This window comes from Canis aureus, chromosome 6, assembly GCF_053574225.1.
Source record: "Canis aureus isolate CA01 chromosome 6, VMU_Caureus_v.1.0, whole genome shotgun sequence".
NCBI classification, from domain to species: Eukaryota; Metazoa; Chordata; class Mammalia; order Carnivora; family Canidae; genus Canis; species Canis aureus.
In genome coordinates, this window is record NC_135616.1 from 15,939,140 (window position 1) to 15,964,161 (window position 25,022).

General features: G+C 45.8%; 1 protein-coding gene across 3 annotated transcripts in view; it reads left to right on the plus strand.

The window, feature by feature from the left end:
- The window catches only part of CABLES1 (Cdk5 and Abl enzyme substrate 1), a 116,719-nt gene that overhangs the window by 54,381 nt on the left and 37,316 nt on the right, over positions 1-25,022 (plus strand). For all 3 annotated transcript variants that reach the window (XM_077900245.1, XM_077900246.1, XM_077900247.1), the window contains 2 exons: positions 2,505-2,597; positions 21,108-21,185. In XM_077900245.1, the coding sequence (XP_077756371.1) occupies positions 2,505-2,597; positions 21,108-21,185 (171 nt within the window). The remainder of the gene's footprint in view (positions 1-2,504; positions 2,598-21,107; positions 21,186-25,022) is intronic.

Here is a 25,022-nt window from a genome sequence, read left to right on the forward strand (position 1 = left end):
TTCCATGTGAGTGCCAACAACCACCTGTGGCCCTTCTGCAGCCTTCCAGTTGTAGCAGAAGGCCAGGGAATTTTGTGCTCACACCCGAAGGGTAACAGCTCTTCTTTTTGCAGGCATGGGAAGCAGAGAGCAGCTCAGGTCTTCCCTTTTCTGGGCTGGGATCGGTACCAGCTTCCTGCTAGTGGGGGCAGGCATACCTACCCTCTATCCTCATAGTCCATTTCTTGGCCCACTAGCTCAGGAAACTACTGTTTGGGGGGAAACAGTGTAAGAGTATGAGGACACTTCTGGACACTTGGCCCTATCCAGAAACCAGTGGAAGCATAGCCTTAAATCAGAGATTCTCTTCTCTCCAGTGGCTGCATGTGTCTAGAACCTTCTGCAGTGTGTCTGAGAAACATTTGGGGACCTTGGGTGGCCTGCAGACTCCAGTCATTTTGGAGGTAGAACTGCGGCAGTTTGGGGTCTTGGATCTGCTTCCAGAGAGCTACCCAAAGAAAGCAGAGTGAGGCTCCCATCCCCTTGAACCTCAGTAAGACTAAATCTGGGTTTGGAAGCTTGGAGTGGAAAAGGGGGATTGATGGGTGCCTTCTGCTCAAATCCTGCCTGAAGGCCACAGGAAACATTGACTAAATACAAGTCTTTCTTTAAAAGACTCTAAAACCAAGAATTCAGGCTCCTTAGTGACAGTTAAAATTTTAAGAAGATAGGAAGCAAATAGTAACAAAATCTGCATACGTTGTAGCTGATGGGCCGTTAATAATCACAACAGTGAGATTTGTATACAAATATTTACATGTGTATATACCTGTGTGAATGTGAATGCTTGTATTTGATTGTGTCACTTGACAGTTTATGAATTTCTTGTGTATATCATTAAGTTTAATCCTGATAGCAACACTAGGAGGGATCTGAAATAATTACTAGTGATAAGTCGGGGTATCAGTTGTAGTGAGTTTGAGGCTGGAGGCAGGGAGGATGGTGGTTTCTGCTAAGTGTCTTTCAGGGCCACGTGGGCCCAGAGCATGGTCTGTGGACCCTGCCCTGATGTGGTGGACCTGACTTGAAGTGGGGGGCTTTCCCTCCTCTAGACCCAAGGACTGGGGAACCCTGTTTTCCTGATGAAAGCTGCGAAATGTTTGCTACTATGTCTTTGATTTAGCCTGCGCTCAATTGAATTCAGTAAGGGTTTTTTTTTTCCAGCTGGAGGAAAAAAAAATCATTCTCAGCACTCTTAGGGAATGGCTTTTGGGAAGACTGGTCCTTACTGGGGGAGGGGTACGGGGGTTTGAAGGGATGTACCACCTGACATCTGCCAGGGACATCACCTGGCTTCCCTCAAGCTGGGCCCTTGGAGTTGCTGTGCAGGCCTGTGACCTTGCCCATTCCCTAGTCCTGAACCCAAAAATGCTCCCAAGCCCACTTGCCCTCAACTGAACCTCCTTGTTGGGTCATCTTGTTAGTCTTCCCTGAAGCCTCAAGTTCAGAACTGACTGAATTTGGGTGGTGGCTTCAGCCCAGAACTCAGTATAGCAGGCACTGCTGCTCCAAAACTCACTCTTTGAAGCCTAAGAGTACGAAGGTACCCACGCCCCATGGCAGGAGCCAGCCCTTGGGGCCAATGGTCAGAAAAGTTTAAGTAGACCAAAAAATTGGTAACAAAAACACAAATAGAAACATCCCAGCTCTCTTTCTCAAGACAAGACCAAACTTCAGACTCTTATTTGTTGATTTTTTTTTTCTTGCCCTTTCTCTTATTCTTACGGTTGTAAAACTTTAGAATTTGCCAGGTAACTTTGGAGAAAAAAAAAAAGAAAGAGACAAACGATCTTTTTAGCCTTATGGTGTATTCTGTTTGCCCTGTAGTACAAGTGGTGTCCTATATTCCAGGAAAAAAAATAATTTGAATCCAAGTCATTTTGTTCGACAAATATTCACTTAAAAATACATCTTGGGGGGAAAAAAAGAAAGAGAACCAGCCGCTCCTTCAAAGTAAAGCCGTGACTTCCAGGCGTAGTCAAGTTAAGCATTGAAGCAGCTGTCCAAGTTGTTCAGGCCAGAGTCCTGCTATGGAAGAAAAATGATTTGGCATTGCTCTTAAACTGAATTTTCCAGTGTTTTTCTTCCCTCTGTAAATTCTTTAAATTTACAGTTTTCTGTTCCCGTTACCGGTGTTGATACAGGAGGATTCTTTTTAAGATGACAAGAAAGAATAATGTCTTTGGAATCCATGCAGGTTCTGTTATTGTAACTGAGGACAATAGTTTTCATTAGCTGGCTTTCCAGAGACCCATATAAATGATTATCAGGATTATCAAGGAAGTTGTCTTTCGTTGGAGGTTTTTTTTTTTTTTAAAGCTTCCTTGCTTCCAGCCGTATTGTCCTCATTATCCTCGGGGTGATTCAAACCATTTGTCTGGTCTTCCTTCCTGTCTTTGTGTGGAGATGTCTCAGCTGTCTTGTGGGCAACTGACCCATGTTTTTGAAATGACTTTATTTTTCAGATGTCGAACTCTCTCAGGTTCGCCCAGACCAAAGAACTTTAAGAAGATTCATTTTATCAAGAACATGCGGCAACACGATACCAGGAATGGCAGGTACCACACTAACTGAAGCCTCCCCGCTGTAGGAGGGGGGTGGTCCAGTGAGGATGGGAGGATGGGGCTGTTTGTGTGGCCAGATCTCTGCACAGCGAAGCCCACACTGTTCAGATGAACAGGACCTCATTTAACCTTTCCAAACAGATTGTTTCCACCCCACTCCCACTAGCACCATCCAGAGAAGTCTACAGAAAATAATGCTCCCTGATAGCGACCAAAGGCTTGGTGAGATTTCCAGGCTAACTACAAATGGAATATTTAATAGCACTCAAATATATTTTTATAGAAAACCAAGCAAGAGTGCATTTTTAAAAAATTGCTTTGTTGGGTTTTATCTTCTTTTTTTCCACTAGGGTTATATGCTCTGGTCAGTAAAGATCCCACCAGGTCTGTGCTCACACTTGGCTTTGTTGCTAGCTTTGACGACCCGGCAGGTTCTTTTTGGGCACCGATTCAGATTCCTGGGCCTGCTGACAGCTAGAGCACGTGTTTCTCCAGCTCTTCCATTGCTTTTTTGGAAAATGCTATTCAATGAAAATTAGTGTAACTGAAATTTTTATATAACCATGATAATAAAACTCCTGGCAACAAATAGATCAGGGTTGTTTGGCACGCATACATTTGTCCAAAGGGCTAAGTCTGTTCATGGCAACCTCATGGCAGCACAGGAACAGAGCTCCAAGACCTCTTCTTGGTCCCTGGTGCTCTGTACCCGTTGCTCCTCCCCACTGACCTGTGACCTGCAGGGTGGTTTCCCCATGATGCCACCCTGGAGCAGAGGTCCTGTGACAAAGACCATATTGTTTTATTCCCTCCAGATGCACAGAAAACTCTATAGACCCTACTAACAATCTCTGTTCCATACCAAATGAAGATTGCCAGAAAGTGTGTTCTTTGTTTTTTTTTGTTTGTTTGTTTTAAAGATTTTATTTATTCATGAGAGAGACAGAGACACAGGCAGAGGGACGAACAGGCTCCATGCAGGGAGCCTGACATGGGACTCCTGGGTCCCCAGGATCATGCCTTGGACTGAAGGCTGCGCTGAACCACTGAGCCACCCAGGCTGCCCTGCCAGAAAACCTTGAGTTAGGTGCACAGACTAAGGCCTAGCGTACCTGTCTATAATTTGGTAGGAAATACACTGTACAACCCTAAAGATAACACTAGTGATTACAGTTTTTGAGGACTTGTTTTCTTGAAGCTAATGCCTATTTTTTAAACTGACTTAAACAGGGAACATAATTTTATAGCTGTTCAGTGGTTTCAGAATAGGAGAACCGAGCTCCCTCATCAACCAGTGTTTATGTAGTTGGTGTATATTCCTAAATACAGAGCTTTTAGTTAAAATGTACCCAGCTGTCATCTGTTAAAGAGAATATTCTGAATTTCTCTCACTTAATCTTACTCTCACAGTTATTGTGCCTTATTCCCTTAGCCATCCTGTTTTATTTTTCTTTTGAGGCTCATACTGAACTTAACCTTCACTCAGAAGCCATTTTTAGTATAATTACTCATCGTTTATTTACATTCGTGTCCTTTTAATCTCCTTAACCATAAAATAAACCTAGATAGCCTTTAATACCTAAATCAAATCAAGACAAAGCCAGAGGAGTGGGCCAGACTAGTAGCACTCCCCACCTCTGGTGGTACTGATGCTGTGGAGGATGCAGAGGCAGCTAACTACCTGGCCTGGTGTGGTAGTGAGAGGATGTAGCTAATAAAACATTTGGGCTGATGGGATTGCCAGCATACAGGACAGAGTCCGCCTTCCCGGCACACCCTTGACCCAGGGACAACACAAACAGTCCTGAAAGCATGCAGTTGCTAGCAGTTTTGCTGGGGAATTTTCAGAGGGAGCCAGGAAGGATTATTAGCTTATCTGAAGATCTGAGAATTGGAATTTAGGGCAGGAAAGCAAGCTAAGAGCTGTTGTGGGAACCACAGGCTGTGGGTTGTGCCATAGCCAGTTGTGTCTGCCCCAGTGAGAGCTGCTTCTCCGGTGCCAGAGGAAAGATAAAAGGGCTGGAGGTACTCTCCCTTTTTCCTCTGGGTTAGTAGCAAGGATGGGTTGTCCTTAGGTAGATGAAAAGAAAGAACTTGAGAGGACACCAAGAAGAAAGTATGGTTTCTGAGGCAACAGAAGGAAATTGTGGTCAAGAGCTGATGAATGGGAGGATGTGACCCAGCCTTTTGAGAAAAGAAAGAATTGGCCTCATCATAGCCAGGCAGCATTAGGTTGTCCTGACAGAGGGACATGTGGATGAGCTATAGTCCAGCAGTGGTGGGGAGGAGGGATCTTGATCATGCTCGGAAGGGAGGGTGGCTGGTGCATCGGCAGGGGTGTCCAATTCTCCCACCTGTGGTGTACTGAGGTGTATGTGTACCACTATACCAGATGGTGCATTCTTGCGGCGAGGATCGAACTCAGGTTTGCCTGCGGGTTTTGGGAAGGAAGGAGGCTTTACAGAGAAGGCTGAAGATGTTCATTGAAGAGCTTGAAAGTCTGTACTGAAAATGGAATGGTTGGAGTACTGATATCCTGCCTTTTCTTGTACCTGGGGAAGGGGACCGAGAAGGGGCCGGAAGAGTCCCCCAGGTCCAGTCCCACAGTGGCTCCCACTCATGGCTGTGCCAGCTTCCAAGTGTCCTTGTGATCTGTGACTAGCACACACCAGGCTCTCAAGACTGCAGGCCCACTCTGGGGCCCACTTGCTGTTCTGGAACTGAAGACCTCAGTGTTGAGGCAGCTCCATGCCCAAGCCTGCTGACTGGGTGACAGAAGCACCACCGTAGAAGAGGATTTGGGCTCCAGGCTCAGCGAGAACTAAGTGCAGCTGACACCAGGACAGGGGAGCAACTGTTCTGGGACTCAGTGCCCAACCTGTGAGTATGAGAAACAGTTTAAAATAAGGAGAAAACTCCAAAAAACTGAGAACCAAATATGGTAAAAAGACAACACTTGCATCAAATTCAAGTGGACATAACAATCAGGAATCTCAGGGTAACTGCTTAGAAACAAACATTGGGGTCTTCAGCAGCTTCATGTTCTCCCACTTCTCTCTGTGACATTAGACGAATCTCAACTACCGGGAAGTAGAGATGAGTACCTTCCATAAAAGGTGTGGTTCTGTTGGAGAATGGAATCTACTTGAAGGAAAACCTGTCTTCACCTTCTTCAAAATCAGTGAATTTTGTGTGATTGGCCTTGAGGACCTGCTGGAAGGCTTTGGGTGTAGGTAAAGTACAGAACACCAAGCTCAGGGTGTTTTGGGGTCATGTTGCAGACCCTCGAGCCAGTTGGGGGTAAAAGAAGTCTACAGCCTGGACACAGGTTACAGATCCAGTGATGGAAGCTTCCACTACACTGTTGGGACCAGATGGGCATCGTGTTCTTTTTTTCTTAAGATTCTATTTATTTATTCATGAGAGACACAGAAGCAGAGACATAGGCAGAGGGAGAAGCAGGCTCCCTGCAAGGACTCTGATGTAGGACTCAATCCCGGGCCCTGGGATCATGCCCTGAGCCAAAGGCAGATGCTCTGCTGAGCCACCCAGGTGTCCTGGCATCATGTGTTCTTGACCAGCCCTGAGTAGTGCTTCATCTCCTCACAGGTTGGGGAAGTGGTGAGGGGTGCTGCAGTGCTCTGGTCCCACTTTTGTTGTAACAAAGACAGGTAGGTGATGGGGAAGTTATGTTGGACTTGATGGTTGTGAAAGGAAGCAGTACTTGGCTGGGTTTTAGGAAGACATCTCAAAACGTCAGACTACAAAATGGATTCTTGTGGCTGCAACCACATTGGCAAAGTGGATTATAAAATATAAGTATCATAAAGTGATAATGGATAACATGTATTGAGTACTTACTGGGTACTAGGTTCTAAATACTTTATATGCTTTGTTTCATTAACTCCACTCAGTGGGTATTTGTTGAGTAAGCGAGTGGGGAGATCTTTTAAATGACTTCTGGTCTTCAGAACTATGTATCTTGAGGAATGGAAAAAATTTAGAAACAACCTTGTGAGGAATGTTTTGCTGTTGTTGTGGTAGGTAGAATGACGGCCCCGAGAGATGTGCATGTCATATCCCTTGGACCTGTGAATATGTTGGTTCCATGGCAAGGGGGAGTTGAGGTTGCTGACCAGTTGGCCTTGGAGTAGCAGGATTATACTGGATTATCTGGGTTTGCCCAGGTAATCACCAGGATTCTTACAGATGTAAGAGGGAGGCAGAACAGTCAGTTTCACTGTGATACAGCATGAGAAAGACTCCACTCCATGCTGACTTTGAAGGTGGAGAAAGGGGCTGTGAGCCAAAGAATATGATGGCCCCTAGAAGCTAGAAAGGGCAAGAAAACAGACACTTTATTCAAGCCTTCAGTGGGAACTGGCTCTAACCCCTTGATGTTAGCCCCATGAGACCCATTTCAGAGTTCTGACCACCATAGTTATAATAACTCTGTTGTTTTAAGCCATGGACTGTGGTAATTTGTTACCGCAGCCATAGGAAATGAAAACACTCATCATCCCAATTTACAAAGGAGGAAGCTGGGGCACATGGCTGGAAAGCAGGGGGTGGAATCCAGATCCAGGCATCAGATTCAAGAGCTCGTTCTCATAATCAAAAAGGAAGGTGGGTGGTAAAAATCCAAATATTCTAAGACAGCATATCATGGTAGGTTTTGAGAAAACCATTGAATTCTGATTTTAAAATCCATTAGACAAAGGGCAAAGACTAATAAAAGAATGGTTTAAGTAAACCTATAAAAATAGTTTGAGGAGCTCTAAAATCCAGTGTGAAGTAAAGAGTGAAGAGAAAGAAAAATTGACACCCTCATACGTGGCTGTGGGAATATAAAATGGTACAGCCATTACGGAAAACAGTTTGGCAGTTCCTCACAAAGTTAAATATAAAATTATCCTGTGACCTGCATTCCATTATTAGGTATATACCTAAAATAATTGAAAAGAGGAATTCAAACAGATAGGTGTATGTCAGTGTTCATAGTAATGTCATTTACAATAGCTAAAAGGTGGAAACAGCCCAAGTGTCCGTCAGCAGATGAATGGATACACAAAATATGGTATATCCAAACAAAGGAATATGATTCGGCCACAATAAGGAATGAAGTGCTAATATATGCTCCAGGATGTATGATGCTAAAAACATCATGCTGGCTGAAATAAACCAGACACAAAAGGTCACATGGTGTATGATTCCATCTGTACAAAATAGCTGGACTAGATAAATCTATAGAGACAGTAGTAGATTAGCAATTCCCCGGGGGATAGAGTTTCTGTTTGGGCAGTGGAAAAGATCTGGGAATGGTGATGATTGCACAGTGTCATGCATGTACTTGATGATGACAAATCATACACCTAAAAAATGGTTAAGTTGTCAGTTTTATATTCTGTTTTATATATATTTTGTGACAATAAAATGCCAGCAATAGCCAGGGGGCTTTTAAAACCATCGTCAGAAGAGGGAGAGAAGGGATAGTAAACTTCTTGGTGTTGATGATACAAGGACGAAGCAAATGTTAGCTGCTGGCCCCGTTTTCACTTCTTCAACAAGCAGAACTGTGAAACGTAAACAAGGTAATGTGCTCTGCACGCCGTAGGCACCCAGGAAATAGATACCATTTCGTGTGGAATAAGTGAAGACAGAAGCCTTATGTTTTGAAATAATTGTTAGTCTTTAGGATTAGATCCCAGGAAATGGAAGGAATTGAGAAACACAAATGATTTTTTAAAATGCCACAGAGAATGAAAGAAGTTCTAAGTTGACTGCCAGGCAGATGTTGCCTTTAAAAAGCCAAAGAGACCAAGGTGGTAGCAGAGGGGGAGTTCTAACAATCATAGCAGCCTCGAGCAGATTGCTGGGAGAGCCCCAGAAAGGACTGTTCAACAGATGGTTTGTGTGCTTTCAGAAAAGAGTGGAGGTTGCTAGCCGTCACGTTAGGTTAGCTTCGTCTCTGTACTGATGGAATGACTAGGTTAGGAAGTTAAAGGAGTCATGACATTTCTTGATCTCAGCGAAATGTTAGACTGTTCCTCATTATCACACAGCCCAGCGTTCACTTGGTAATGTGAAGCTAGAGCACCTGCCAGCAGCTGAAAGCTGTGAGCCAACCACAGTCCACCCAAAGGGGACTCGAAGAAGCATGGCACATGGTATTCTCTTGAGCATGTTGCCCCCTCTGCACCCCTCTGCAGAGCCAATGCCAGTAAGCCTCACTTGGGCAATACAGGAGACCAAAGGCAGGAGAGGGGCAATGTGTTAGAGATAAGAACCATGTACCTCGGTTCCCCAGTGGCTGGAAATGGTAGGCCTAGCTCAATGAGGTTAAACTCAGCAGGCATAAATGCAATGAAGGTCGATGGGCATTCGCTGTACAGGATAAAGGCTTTTCAGAAGTTCGTGGGAAACATATCTTGGAATTTAGATGGTGTTTTCCAGAAAGGCAGTGTGTCATAACTACAAAGTAAGCTATTTTAGCTTGTCCTAGTGGAGGGAAACATATCCCTTTCATACCTAGCCAGGGTCAGTCCCATCTGCCCTGTAGTGATCAGCAGGGCTGTCGTGTTTTAGAACACCGGATTTGTATTGAGAAGGCCTCATTGCAGGGGCCTAGGATTTTCCAAGCCCCTTTCCCACGGAAGGATGGATGACATGTAGTGAGTGAATAGGAACTGCCAGAGTGTCCATTTCATTGAACTCCCTGTATATAAACAGCCCCTTTTGGGGGAAGGAGATGTGCATCCAGACAGTAATGCCCAGCAAAGTAGTTCCATACCTACATAGAATGCAGAATGATAGGTGTAGTGGTACTGGCACCTGCCCTGTGCCCGGGACCGTTTTAAGTGATCCTGCTTCAAGGACTTATAGGCTAGCTGCGGAGGCAGACAAATAAATACATCCTGTCAGATGGGATAGGTGTGCTATGGAGGAAAACTGAAGCAGCTGAGGGGTTTGGGGTTTGGAGGTGGGGGTTGGGGCAAGGCCTCAATGATGGGGGACTTTTTTTTTTTTTTTAAATTAAGTGGGCTCTACACCCAGCTCGGAGCCTAGTGCAGTGTTTGTTTGAACTCATGACCCAGAGATCATGACCTAAGCTTAGATCAAGAGTCGGTCACTTAATGGACTGACGCACCTAGATGGGGAGACTTTTAAGCAGAGATCTGAAGGAAGTGAGAGAGCCAGCTCTGTGCTGTCCCAGCAGGGAAGCGCATTCAGAGTGGGTGGAATAGCACTGCAGAGTCACTAATGCTGGAATGTGGCTGAGGGGTGTGCCTGAGGAACTGTAGAAAAGCTGGCATGGGAGGAGTAGAGAGAGGGTGAGAGGAGGAGATGAGCCCTGAGAAGTCCTGGAGGATGGATTGTGATGATGTCTGTTTTTATTGTGAGCAAGTTGAGAGCTGTGGCGGGTGCCAGGCAGAGGACCAGTGTGGTCTGGCCTGCATTTGAACAGGAGCACTCTGGCTAACCAAAAATCAAGGGCAGGCATTGCAGGACTTTCTGGTAATGTTTTCCTTATAGAAAATTAGGGGATGTGTATATTGTGTATCACCTTTAAAAATGAGTTTGTTTTGATAACGAAGTTTTAAAATGACTTGAAGTCTTTAAAAAACAATTACAAATGTATGAGCAAACCCTCTGTCATGAGAGAGAGATGGCCAGTGATCCCATGCCAGAGCATCTGGCACAAGGCCCCTGGACATCCTGTGAGGAGGGTGGTTGGCAAGTGGGAGCTGTGGGCAGCTTAGTCAGTAGAGAAAAGCCAGTCACCGTTCACTCTAATATGCATCTGTGCCAAGAGCCCCCGCTGTCTGCTGAGGAGGAGAGGCTCAGCAGAAGTGAAGACAAATCTCGGTCTCAGGGATAAGATACACCCTTGGAAATGACCCATCATCGCCAGGCCAGCTGGTGCCGGGGAGAGCCAATTGCTGGCCAGGTAGAACAGGGCCATCAGAATGAAAGGTGGCACTTTTGAGCATGAAGATTGAAGACTAGCAGGTAGCCTAGTGACCTTTCGGGACATCTCAGTCTAGTGACCGTCATGGTCCTATTAGGAAAGGACCTTTTTTCTTGGTACTTCCAGTTCATGAGCCACAAACGTTTGTCTTTGAGAATAAGAGGAGATAAGAGCCCTGACTTCCGGTGGGTGATGCCCTGCCTTGGGCATAGAGCTGTGGGCATCCATTTGGAAATCATCTGGTTTTCAAACATCTGCCTGGTACACAAGTGATAGCTGTCAAGTACCCTGGAAGTAAGTGCCCACCGCTTGGGTCTGCTTTGAGAATCATTTCACTCTGCACAGGCAGAGAAGTGTTCTTTTCAGTGACTGACTGGGCCGTCTCATCCTTTGGGAGGAATTTTCAGAGACGTTTAAAGGGGTTTGAGATGGAGGTGGACAAAGAAGTGAGCTAGAGTGTTGTTTCTTTCAATTGTGGACTCACTCAGCAGGAAAGAAAAGATGTAAAAGATTTCCACTTCCTTTATCTGCTTTCCAAAGTCAGGTGGTAAAAGTATGGTAACTGAAGTCAAGTTATAGCCTTTCCTTTTTATACTGAAAATTTTGGAGGGAAGGCAGGGGATGGGTAATAACTAAATTAAGACCTTGCCTGTGATCTCATCAGTCCCAATCTGTCAGCCTAGTTTAGTTTGAAAAATGAGTTGGAGGAAATGGCACATCTCAAAAAAATAAAATGAAACCACTAGTTAAGTTCTGGACTGACCTTCTTGAGAGAAGAAAAATGTCATTGCCTTTCTCCCTGAATTGAATACATCTGATGTGATAGATGTCAAGCATCTTCTGTGAGGCTCCGTGCAACATCTGCCTCTCCCAAGCATGCTTTTCCCATCAAGGAACTTTTCGTCCTTGTCAGAAGACCAGAACCCGCCATCCCATGTAGCACAGGCTGGCAGGGAAGCATCTTCATTTGCATCCACTAATGTCTGTAACCAGCGGTCAGGAAAGCTCGGGCCTAGGGGTCAAGAAGCCTTCAGCAATCCCCAGACCTCACTTAGACTACTGGCCCCAAACGGCCCTGGACCTGCCCTTCGCATGCTCACCCAGCGACTTTCCTTCCCATCTTCCCTGGTAGTGGGAGGAGCCAAGTGTGTCTACCACCTACTAGGGATGCTTGTGCCTTGGGGCCAGCACCCCATACTAGGTTTTATTTTTATTTTTATTTTTTTTTAAAGATTTTATGTATGTATTCATGAGCAACACAGAAGGAGAGGCAGAGGGAGAGGCAGGCTCCATGCAGGGAGCCTGACGTGGGACTCGATCCCAGGACTCCAGGATCAGGCCCTGGGCCGAAGGTGGCGCTAAACCGCTGAGCCACCAAGGCTGCCCCTATGCTAGGTTTTATTATTCACACCTTTTTAAGAAGCCTGGAGGTTAAACGGGGACTCTGCACCTTTGGAGCTTTGGAGAGAGATGATTTTCTGTGTTTCACATGTGCAGACATATTTGAAGTGTGTAAGCACTTGTTGCTTCTTTTCAACTAGTTTGATTTACAGAAAGTAAAATGAGTCATAGAGAAATGGTTCGAAAGTTAGAACCATCTCTTCTTGGTGGTTCTCCCTCAATTCTCTGCTTGGTGAGAGGGCCTGGGAGCCCCGAGGTGGACCAGGTCATGGTGCCCACCAGTGCTGACTTGCGCAGCAGTCAGAGGAGAAGACTGATGCAGATGGCTTCAGTCTGGGGCCCAGGACACAGCTACCAGTGCTGCCCTGGAAGCACATGAGACCAGGTAGCAGGGGCTCCATGGCTCCAGGGGAGACTTCCTAACTCTGCTTTTCTTCCTACCTCCGTTGCTGGCTGCTTTGTGTACTTCCTGCCCGCCCCCCCCCCCCCCCCCAATCTTTTGCTGAGTCCCAACCCCAATACTTGAGGATGTGATCTTATTTGACTAGAGTCATTGCAGGTGTAATTAGTTGAGATTAGTTGAGGGAGTGAGGTGAGCCTCTAATGTGACTGGCGTCTTAGTTAAAAGGGGAAAATTTGGAGACAGACCTGCTGCGCACAGGAAGAATGCCATGTGGCCGCAAGAAGGTTGGTGTGATGTTGGCACCTGCCAAGGTGCTACCAGAAGCTGGGAGAGAGGCCTGGAGCAGACCCTTCCCTAGCTCCTTCATCAGAGGGAGCATGGCCCTGTGGACATGGTGGGCTCAGACTTCTGGCCTCCCAGATGAAGAGACAAGCAGTTCTAGGTGTAAGGCATTCAGCAGGCGGCCCCTCGTGCCGGCAGCCCCCACAAATGCATTCCCTTTCTAGCTCACAACTGTTAGGAGCTCCGATGCCTGTCCTGTTTTAGGGCCTGTTTTAGGGAGCTCGTCTAGCCACCGCTTTGGTGACTGTCACCGTTCCTCTAAACGGCTCCCAGGCTTCCTGAGCCCCAGGACCCACTCCCTCCCCAGCTCAGGAGGCCTTTCAGGAGCAGGCCTGCAACCTCACTAGTTTCTACTGCTCTTCTGCCACCAAGCCACCATCCAGCTATGCAGAATTATCTATAGTAATTATGTGGTTGGAGGAAGAGTTTAGTAACCCGTGGAAGAAACATCCGTAGAAATTATGTGTGTAGCTTAAGCATTGTGCTTTAATTTAAGGCATATTTGTGGTCATCTGTTCAGTTTGTTTTTTGATGCCAGGCCTTTTCTTTGCATCTGGGCCTGTGGATTGGACTCTGTCTCTGGCATCAAAACCACATACCATTATTCCCACCTATTGCTGCTATGTCCGGATTGGGCTTCTTTATTTATTTTTTAAGATTTTATTTTTACATAATCTTTGCACCCAACGTGAGGTTTGAACTCATGACCATGAGATCAGGTGTCATCTGCTCTTCTGACTGAGTTGGCCAAGTGCCCTAAGATTTTAATTTTTTTTTTATTTTTATTTATTTATGATAGAGAGAGAGAGGCAGAGACATAGGCAGAGGGAGAAGCAGGCTCCATGCACCGGGAGCCCGATGTGGGATTCGATCCCAGGTCTCCAGGATCGTGCCCTGGGCCAAAGGCAGGCGCCAAACCCAGGGATCCCAGATTCTAATTTTTTTAAAGTAATTCCTCTACCCAGCATGGGACTCAAACTCACAACCCTGAGACGAAGAGTCATGTTCTCTACTGACTGAGCCAGCCAGGCATCCCCGGATTGGACCTCATTAAAGTGACCCAAGGATTTTAAGTGCAAAATTCTATTGGGTTTTCATAGTGTTTTCCTAATCTTTTAAAGTTGTTTCTAGCACCCAACCCCTTTTTTAGTGATTTGCCTTGCTTGAATACTTTTTAAAGCATTTGGTGCTTTTTGTAGCATTTCTCCTTGTTTCCTTCACATTTCATCAGTTCGTGCAGTCTTTATTGAACAAGTACAAGCAAAAAGTGCCGCTGGCATAAACAGGTTGTGGATTCCATAAGTAACTCTTAGTAAGTGTACAGTCTAGTGTGGGTATTCTAGCCTGAGCTTTAAGTATGCTGTGGGTGTTGGACAAACTGCCTCACAGAGGCGTGGGGAGATCCTGGTGGATCAGGTACGTGAGGTCAGCGAAGAGTTTTCTTGCATAATCAGAAGAGTTTTCTTGCATACTCAGTTCCTCCAATAGGCCTCTCTCTGCTCTTTCTCCTCTCGGCCTTGACTCATGCAGTCCCTCCACCAGCTTATCTTCTCCTTGCCTGTTATCTCTCAGGTCTTAGGCGTCACTTCCTCCAGGAAGCTCACTTTGCCTCTCAGGCCGGGTTAGCTGTCCCTTGGATAGCAACCTCTATTTCTCAATCCGGGCACTCCCACCCCTGTGTAAGTGTATTTTCTACCCAACCATAAGCTTTGTGAGGATGGAACTCCTGTCTTTGTTTTTCATCGTCAGATCCCCAAGGTCTGGCATAGAGTAAGTGCTCAAAGTATTTGTGGGAGGCAGAAAGGAGAGGCAGATCACACACAGCTGTTTCTCAAAGGTCCTCCACCATTCCTTCCGCTGTAGGATAAGGTCCGTGCCCTTACATGGCAGTGAAGTCCTTTGCTATGGTGGTAGCAGTGCTGGCAGTCACAGGTGGCAGTGCAGATTGGGGTGGTGTGAGTAGTTGTGACAAGTAGATGAACACAGCTACTGATGATGATACCACCATCTTGTATTTGTGGGTTACTTAGCGCAGCCCTTCAGATGCTTTCTCTCATCTAACTCCTGCCCACTCTGTGTCCCCCAGTTGTTTTCACTCACTACCTGGGAGCCTGACACATCATGGCAACTGTCATGTTTCCCTTCATCCCAGCCTCTGCGTTGCCTGTTCTTGCCTGTTGGACTCCCACTCCTCCACTAGGACCAAGCCCAGAATCCAAACATCTGCCCCTGGCTTCAGCCCTGCCTCTTGCTCAGGCTTCTAGGTCCCTGTTCCCCACGGGTTCCTTCCTTTTTCCTACTCCCAGAATTAGGAGATTGTCTTTTTTAAAGATTTTATTCATTTATTCATGAGAGACACAGGCAGAGGGAGAAGCAGACCCCGTGCAAGGAGCCTGATGTGGGACTCATCCTGGCACCCCAGGATCACGCCCAGGGCTGAAGACAGGTGCTAAACCGCTGGGCCACCCAGGGATCCCAGGAGATTGTCTTTATCCCACTCCAGGAGGGAAGAGACAGAGCTCTTTGGGGGAGAGTGGGCTTGGAATGCCCTCAGGTTGTCTGCTCTTGCCCTCCGCCCAAATACAGCACAGGCAGGGGCGGGTGTTGTGTGTGTGTGTGTGTGTGTGTGTGTGTGTGTTTTTTGAAAGATTTTATTTATTTACTCATAAGAGACAGAGAGAGAGAGAGGCGCGGAGACACAGGCAGAGGGAGAAGCAGGCTCCATGCAGGGAGCCTGACATGGGACTCAGTCCCGGGTCTCCAGGATCACGCCCCCTGGACTGAAGGCAGTGCTAAATTGCTGAGCCCCCCTGGGCTGAGGGGTGGGTGTTTCTAAGGAGGAAAAGTATCTCCACCCCCACGACTAATAAGAGTTTAAATAGAGGAAACAAGAACATCTTGATTTTGGTTTAATTTTCATTCATCTGCTGTATAATTGTCAGCCCTTCAGAAAGCAAGGAAGAAAAAAAGAGAAAGCAAGGGAGGGGGGTATCAAGGCTCCCCACCTTCCCCAGCTGCCTAGCTTATAACAAAGTACTGTGGGAGGAGGAAGCAGTTGTGGGGGTCCAGGGGCTAGGGAGAGAAAGCGCCCGTCTGGCTCTGGTCCTGAGAGTTCATAATATTGGTTTGTTTTCTGGCATCAGTCTTAACAGCTTTACCTTCTCCATGCACCAGCGACTGGCCTGCCGAGCGGGAGGTTTGTGTGTAGCCGTGGGAACAAAGTGACTGAGCGGGATTCACTTTCTAGGGCCACCCTACAAATCATCATGGACTAGGTGGCTTAAAACAATAAAAATGTGAGCTCTCACAGTTCCAGGGGCTGTAAGTCAGCAGTCAAGGTGTCAGCAGGGCTTGTGCCTTCTGAAGGCTTTGGGGAAGGATCATCTGTCACTTCTCCCAGCTTCTGGGGGTGGCTGGTGGTCCCGGGCGTATTTGGCTTTTGGCTGTACTGCCTCTATGGTCACATGGCTTTTCCTCTCTGTGTATCTGGGTGTCTCCAAATGTCTGTCCTTACTAAATCCAGCCACTGGGTGTAAGGCCCATCCAAATTCGGTGTGAATGCATCCCAACTTGATTACATCCGCAGAGGCCTTGTTTCTGGCCACATTCATGGGTGACATGGACTTGAACGTGTCTGTTTGGGGAACACAATTCAACCCAAACCCCAACATTTGGAAGTGTGTTTTTTTCTTTCTTCCTGGTCATGTAGGAAATGAACTACAGAATTGGGGAATGTCACATACAGGCTCCTGGACTGTGTTCATGCTCACCCATCATTGTTGCGAATGTGATTTTCTTTGTTCTAACTTCAGATGTTAGTAGCTTGGTTTTTGTGTCCTTAGGAACATATTTCTGCTCTCAGGAAATATTCCACCTGGGAGGGATTAAACTTTCTCACAGCCAACAGAAGCGTCTCAGGGTTCTGGAAATAGAACAAAAAAACAGTTTTCGGCGTTAGAGGGAACACATGAGAGTCCAAGATGGCATGAGCTACTGCCTGGTCAGACATTGCTGCCTCTGGGCTAAGGAGTTGAGAGCAGATTGAATGACTGTGGGCAGCAGTGCTCTGTCAGCCATCTCCTGGCTACTGGGAGCACTCCATATCTCAGAGGCAGGGTGTGCCTTTGGAAGCTTTGTGGCCTGAAGCCCTAGCTCCCTCCTACCAGAACTTTCCTAAGCAACTAAGCAAGGAAATGAAGCTATGTGAAGAAGAAAGATGGTACTCTTAATGCGTCCTGGAGAGGTTTGGAAAACATTGTGTATCCAGAAGCCACTCTGCCCAAGTGGGCTGCAGCCATGGGAGCTTTTTCCTTTATTTTGTTTTGTTGTGTTCTCCTTCTCTGGCAGATGTTTGTATGGAAATGTGATCTTTAGTTCCCTAAAGACCTACTTCTCTGGAGTTAATTCTTTTGAAGTTAGGATCTTTTGTGTAATGCTTTCTGGTCACCTTGATTCCAAGTCGAGTGTTAAGCATCACAGAAAGGAAAATTCTGCGGGCTCTGCATGCAGTTTGAGCATACAAGAAATAACTACAGCGAATGTGGCTGTCTTGTGTTCTTGAAAACTACCGTCCAATTTAATTCTTTCACAAATACAGAAGCACTTGAAGAAGGCAAACGAATCTGGTTTCCTTGGGCATCATGATGATGGATATTTATTTCCCCAGTACTGACAAAGAGGAAAGCTGCAAATTCACAGAATCCTCCAGGTTTGGGATACAGCATTGGTCATGACAGGCCTGTCTTGAGGTTCCCATTGCTCAGCCTTCCTTGTAGATGAGATAGAACGTGAGAGCTTGCCACTTGTTGCCTGCTCTGGCTAAAGCCTGAAGCCCCTCCTGGATTCAGAGCTACTTCAGGAAACATGTTGGATGCGTTCTTGGGAGCTCTTAATGGCTATTTCCAGTTCCCCAGGGCTTGAACAGCCACAAACCTCTGGAACTGCTGTCTGGGTCTCCACTCTGGAATCCTCTGAACCCTGCATATGCATAATGTGGGAATCAACAGGATGGTTCCACCCAGAAATGGAGGGGAAGTACCTAAAGCTGCTGTATTCCTTTCTTACCTCCTCCCTACTCCAGCTGCTTGAGAATGACCAACCAAAAAAAAAAAGGACCACCTTACTGGATTGTTGGAAAACATTCTGCATTCATAATTGCTAAACTTGACCTATATGCATTAGAATCACACGCTTTTCTGAATGAGACTCAGGCTCAGCCTCTTCTAGACCTAAATGGTGAGGACCACACCGATGAGCACTCAATTAGAGAATAGTGCAACCCATTTGCTAATAGGCATGTTGTGGTTGGGAATTTGGAAAGAATATTTAATTTCACATGCATTTATGTTCTATTAAAAATGTCCAAACAAATTCAGTGTGTGGGAAAGAAGCACACATTAGCACTCAATAATGAAGAAAATGCTCAAACACTAAGCCAGTTGAGTTTGTTTGATACATTCCTTCCTCTGTGTTGCAGAAGACATGGATGTTGAATGCTACATGGAATGAGTAGTTCCAGGCTTTTCTCCTGGGTGGATGGTAGGGGTTGTTTAGAGAACCTCTACCCTTCTATCTAGAAAGTTGCTCAGACTTTCTAGACTCTCTAGAAGAGCAGAGCAAGAGAGTGAGGCACCATTGGTACCAACAGCCCTGATGTTAGGGCTCTTATGATGAGTCACCCACTGGCCCTGCCCATTCCCAACCTGGTCACCTGCAGGCCAGGCTGGAAAGCCACTCTAGAAACTGTGGATGAAGGCAGATTTGGTGTCCAGGGGGTCCATGGACACCCAGTAAATCCCTAGGAACAGACTTCTCCTCCTCCCTCCTCCTTCCTCCTTTCTTCTTTCTTCTTTCTTCTTCTCCTCCCTTCCTCCTCCCTCCTCCCTTCCTCTTTCTTCTTCTTCTTCTTCTTCTTCTTCTTCTTCTTCTTCTTCTTCTTCTTCTTCTTCTTCCTCTTCAAGAGAGAGAGAGAGAGAGAGAGGCAGGCGCAGAGACATAGGCAGAGGGAGAAGCAGGCTCCATGCAGGGAGCCTGATGCGGAACTCGATCCTGGGACTGTGGAATCACGCCCCGAACCAAAGGCAAATGCTCAACTGCTGAGCCACCCAGGCATCACCAGCAGACTCTTCTAGTAAGTCTTAGAGAAGGCAAAGCATCAAGGCACATAGTGGTAAAGAGCATGGCTTTAGATCCCCAACTGGTTTCATCTGCTAGTTTGTCACCTTTGGCATGTCACTTACTTGCTTTCATCATTTGAAGCATTTAGAATTGAGCATCTGATGGGTACCTAGTAAGTAGTAATGTCCACTTACGTAAATGTACAGTCACTATACTGTCAAGATCTGTCACTGGTCACCCTGAGTGTGAGAGCCCAAGGAGGCTGGCTGGGTATGTTCAGCAAAGTGGTATGCTTGTGATTTATTTAGCTCTTAGCCCTTGAGGCCTGGTGGCCCACTCTGGATGTGGCAGTATCATTCTTGGAGCAGTGACAAGGTTTAGGTGTGTGGTATCTCATGAGAAACCTCTCCCTCGAGAGAAGAGAGACACCTCTGTATGAGTAATCCACATCTGTAGGTCACGTGTGTCATCCTTCAGTTGCCCTTGGACCACACCTTTGATAGCAGGCCTTTGTATTTTAGCACAGAGGTCTGAAGGGGTTCAGAATCCAGGTACCATGCAGGTAAAACTTCCCTCAACCCAAAAAGGCAATCCCCAGTAAAACTAGTTAAATTTATTGAGTGTTGTTATTTGCCAGGCATTGTTCCGAGCAATGTTAGTTAAAGAAACTGAGGCTCAGAAGGGTTAGTAAGAGGTCCAAGGTCATACAAAGGTGATACAACCGATATTGGAACCTGTGATTATAGGTTTAGTCCTATTAACCACTGTTGACATGAATCACTGTGGGGTGAACAGACAGCCCTAGTCCTGCCTTCCCAATGACAGGGATTGAGGTGCTGCTCTGAAGCATGGCAGCATCCTCACTGTTTATGGAGGGCTGCCATGTGCTCAACCCTTAGACTCACCCTCTGAAGAGGAGGGAAGGCAGTGGTGAGCAGCCCTTTGTGATTGGTGTCTTCCAGAAGTGAAAATAAGGAGCCATTGACAGCACCAAAAAGGGAACGAGTAACTCGGTGAAGGAGAAGGAAGTGCTTCTCAGGGCAGTGACATCTGAACCAGGTTTCAAAGAATAAATAGCTCACTAAGCACACTAAGTTGGGCATAGCAGGCAGAAGAAATAGCATGCAAAGGACAGGGATATGAAACGGCAGGGATCTTTTAAAGGTGGAGGACAGCAAGTCCCTTAGCATGGATGGATGATCAAGTGCAGGGGTGAGGGGATAAGGGGATGTCCTGTTTGTTGAGCCTGGAGAAGCAGAGAGAGCCAGAAGACAGGAGTATGCTTTGCCATGCCAGGGAACCCAACTTTATCCTGGGCAGGTGGATAATTTAATATTACAGTTCTAAAACAAGGTCATAATCTCCCAACCTTGATGCAGTTAGTAGTATTTTTTTCCTCTGCTTTTATCATCATAATTATTGAAGAAAAAGATTACAAGTCCGTAAGTTCCATATCTGATGTGTGTTGCTACTGTGTTTAAAAAAATGTTAGTTTTTAAATCTCCTCCACTTGTTTCTCTCTTTTTTTTTTTTTTCATCAGCAATTCTCTTTGGCAAAAGTTATTTTCATATGCCAGGATAAGTACTTTTGAGTTTTTTAAAATGTTTTCTTAAGTGGACTTTGATTGCATAAGAGCATCATGCAGAACTGTTTCCAGTAGTATCTTTATAGCAGGAATGGAGGCTAAGACTGATTATGTAATTGTTCCCTTAATTTATTCTCAGAACCTAACATGCTGCCAGCATATAAAAAAAAAACAACCTAATGATCACAATGGTATCTGAGTGTCTCTTGCTCACGGTTTCTGGCACTATTGCTCTTGCATTGTTCACTGCAGAGTAGAAATGGATGGTTTCAGTGCAACATGACTGTTTGCAGCACTGGGCACCCCAGACTCATGACTCTGTCTGTCCATCTTGCTGTGCAGCCCACAGCCAACCACTCTCACTAGAGAGGATTCATGTATACTCCTTAGAGACCTTCACCAGTGTCTCACATGTTAACCTTTGGATAAGGAGAGGCAGCATACTTCTGCTGCGCTGAGGTTGCATTTTGCAAGGAGCACAGAATACCATCTGTCAGAGGAGGCGGCGGCGGGAGTGTGCAAATATTGCTGTGAATTCCATGAATGCTTAATTGCTACGGTTGGGTGTTTTGTTTTGTTTTTTTTTTTTTTTTGGTTTTTTTTTTTTTTTTGGTTTTTTTTAATTTAAGAGTCTTTGCATTTAGTTTGTTGTTTGTTCTTTTTTTTATTTATTTTTTATTTTTTAGAATAGTCCTTATCAGTGGCAGAAGATCCTTCTGTAGTATATTTTCCGTGCTGCCCTATCGTGACAGTGCCCAAGTTGGGTATGTATATGCATGCTTGCTTTATAGTTCTCTGGGTGAAAAGCTGTGACACTGTGTGCATAAGGTGGCTACCCTTTCCATTTCAAAGAACTTGCCTTGCTTTGACACTGCAAATTCAATACTTGTAAATATGGGGGGGAAAAAAAGCTCCACTTTCTTTTCAGCCAGAAAGCTTCCTTGTTACTTTGTGTGTGTGTGTGTGCATGTGTGTGTGTGTCCCCTCACCTTATTACCTCCTGTTTCCAAATGTACATTTTATTACCTCTTTCTGTAAAGCAAGAGCAATGCAGGGACCCATCCCATTCCTCAGGGCCATGTCAACTTTTTGGAGAAAGGTAGGTGAAGAAAGGAATCAAGATAAACCATATGAACACCCTGCCTCTTTGCGTCTTGGGCTTGGGGCTGGAAACTGATGAGCAAGCTGGAGCAAATATCAAAGCAAAATGGTACCAGGAACAGACCCATGTGATTTGCACAGGCCAAAGGAACACTTACTTCTCTAGATCAAGAAGCCCCTCCTTTTGCTCTGAAGAAAAGTAGGTAAGTGAGGCTCTGTCTTTCTGTCCTTGCAGAGCCTTCCCTCTTCATTTTCCATGCCAAACTCTGCTCTTGTCCACTGAGTCTTGACTGCCTTGCCCCTCACCTGTCACTGCGTCTGGGATTTGTCGTCAGGGAGCTGCTGGTATTTAGAGTAGGGATAGCTCACGGAATAGGATGCCAAGAAACTTGCAGGATGTTGGCTGTGACCTCTACAAACTAAATGCTGGACTTGCCCTCTAGACACTGTCATAATGACACACTACCCATTCATGACCACTGTCCCGGGGGAGGGCATTGTGGCACCTGGTGCTGATTGACCATTTATTCTTCTTTCACCATACTCCACGAGCTCTCCCTGGTCCTCCCTGGTCATGGACCAGCTCTCCCTGGTCCTCCCTGGTCCCACCCTAATCCCCCAAGACCTGTCAGACTTCCACCTGTTCAGTTCACTGTGGTCCTTATTGTACTCTATGCCATAAGTGTCATGGGACAGAGAGTCTTATTCATGAAATTCTGATTCCATCATTTATTTGATGTATGCCTTAAAGAGTAGCAGTAGTCTTACTGTTTACTGAGCACTTAACTTTGTGCCGGTCCTTTTCACTCCTTGCATCCTTACAACAACCTTGCAAAGTAGGTGTTCTTGAGAAAGTAACAGCAAATCCTTCAGCTCAGAGGTTCAAGAATCACCTAGGTGTGGCCAGCAGAGTTGCCAGGAGACCTCAGGAAAAGGTGTGCTTTACCAGCCTGCTGTGGTCCCAGGTTTGGCTGCACCTGAGAGCAGGCTTACCTCCCTGTGGACACTAGGTTGTACCAGCTTACAGACCTATGCGTGACCCAGAAGGCCAGTCCTTTCATCTTATTATGCAATTCATGGCCCCAGGGCCCAGATTATTTCAGTGTGACCAGCCTGTGAGCCCATTTCCAGGGAGTTCTAGAATCAGTGGAAGGCTGTCTGCAAGTATGTCCTCTCATGGCCAGCTTGGATGGTCACTCTGGGGTTGTCCTTATTTTAATATTTTCCTGGGCTTCCATTGCTAACCTTTTTGATTGATGTATTCTTCCATTGGCTATGTCCCATTTATTCATTTACTGAGTGCTTATTATGTGACTAGATACTGGGATAAAGATAGTGAAAGATCTTGGACCTAGTTCCTGCCTCCTGGAACTTACAACCAAGAAGGGGTGGGAGACACATTAAGATTTCACACACGATTAATTACCACTTTTAATTAAGGCTAAGGATATTCAATCAGCTGACTGCCAAATCTTCCTGGTTCAGAACTCATTCGGTTTCTTTAACATAATCTGACTTCTCTGTGCTTTTGTTTTAGAACTGTTCATGTTTATTTCATTCTGGAACGGTGATCTTATTTCCCAGTTCTGGGACTCCTTCGTATAGTAGCCAAGTACTTACCCTGTTTTGTAGATAGGACCACTGATCCTCAAGAATTTTTTTTTAAGATTTTATTTATTGACAAAGAGAGAACACAAGCAGGGGGAGGGGCGGGCAGAGGGAAAGGGAGAAGCAGACTCCCCTCTGAGCAGGGAGCCTGATGCAGAGCTGGATCCCAGGACCCTGAGAATATGACCTGAGCCAAAGGTAGACAGTCAACCATCTGAGCCACCCAGGAACTCTGTCTGATCCTCAAGAATTATGGTCTCAAACAGCAACTTTGGGCCAGAATGGGAATTTGAACCTAAGTCTGTCCATCTGTCCAACTCCAGAACTTTTGTGAGTCACCGTGGCCCACAGGCAAAACAAGTTCCATATTCACAGAAGGCCATCTGTGAAGTGGAGCTTCTATGAAAACTGCCTCACAGAGATTAATAACTAAGACTCCTAGGGCAACTGACTATGCAAGGTCCAGCACGGCACCTCACACAAGGTGGTAGATGGGGCCAACTTGTCAAGGACCCCACATTTCATAAAAGTGTTGGGGGTCAATGAGAATTTGAGAGACTTGTAGTTTTTTGCGGGCGGAACACTTGCCTCTGAGCCTCTGCTTGTTCCTCTATACAATGGGCATCTCACATTACTACCTACCCATGTCGTTACTCTGAAGATCACTGTGTTGTATGCAAAGCTCGTGGGAGCACATTTTACCTTAAAACTACCTAGGAAGAGAGGACCCAGACTATGACTATGGCGTCCTTAGTAGACATATATGGCCCTCCACATCTTTGACATGTGGAGGAAATACTAGCTGGCAGCCAGGGTGCTGGGAGGAGGGCATCCATGACTGCCTAGGTCTCCTCGACTCCTGCTGGGAAGGCCCCGTGGGTTACAGGAGGGTATGTCACAGGGTTGGCAGCACATCTAGCTGTTCTGCTGGCTGCCCCAGGGGAAGCAGCAGAGTGTTTGTGGGATCATAGGATGTAACGTTTTACAGCTTTGACATGAATAAACTCTCCTCCTTCAAACTTTATGAATAGGGAAACCAAGGTGCAATAAGGTTAATTTTCTATAACAAAAAATTATCAAGTCCATTGCAATGCCTGATAGAGAAAAGAACATATTTCTGTAGCATATTTTACTTAAGTGCTCACACAAGAAATTATGAACACCATTTAGAATACTGTAATTTTAGCAGCAGGATGAAGCAGCACTTCTGTTTTTTAAATTTTTTGATGAGCAGACATTCTGTTAATGAATAACTGCCATTTAAAATTAGGATTATTTTTACTAATTATTGGGAAACTGCTATGCTCAAATAATAAAAGTATTTATACTAGTAAATTATATACCTCTATATTTTATAGTTCATGCCTGTATTAACTGATAGCTTTCTGCTGGAGTTCTCTGATTGGGACACAAATCATAAAATTTCAGGGGTGGAAAGGACTTCAGAGATGGCATGGCCTGGTCTCCTTGCTTCATAGCTGGGGCCCCTCAGGTATACGGGTGGACACTTAGCAGCACCAGAATCCGGTACCCCAAGCCACCTTAGCCTGCAGATTTTGTTCTTTCTGGTCACCATTTTTCTGTTGCTTATGCATGTGGACTGAGCCACAGGCGCCTGTTTATTCCAGACAAGTGTAAACTGTCCCCCCTACCCCTCTAAAAGGGGTGATATACAGCTCCAAGTCCACCACAAGGAAGTTTTAAAAACAGGAAACTCAGAAGTTCATCCAGTGTGTACTTGAACCTCTTTTACAAGGAAAGCATCTATCAGGATGGCCTTATCTCTTTCCGGTTCTGTTTTCTGGCTTCTCATGCTGCACTGGAGCTTCCCAATTCTGGCTCCCACATCTGGGCTGGTCCTGCCTCCCACCCTGACCCCAAAGCTTTGTTCT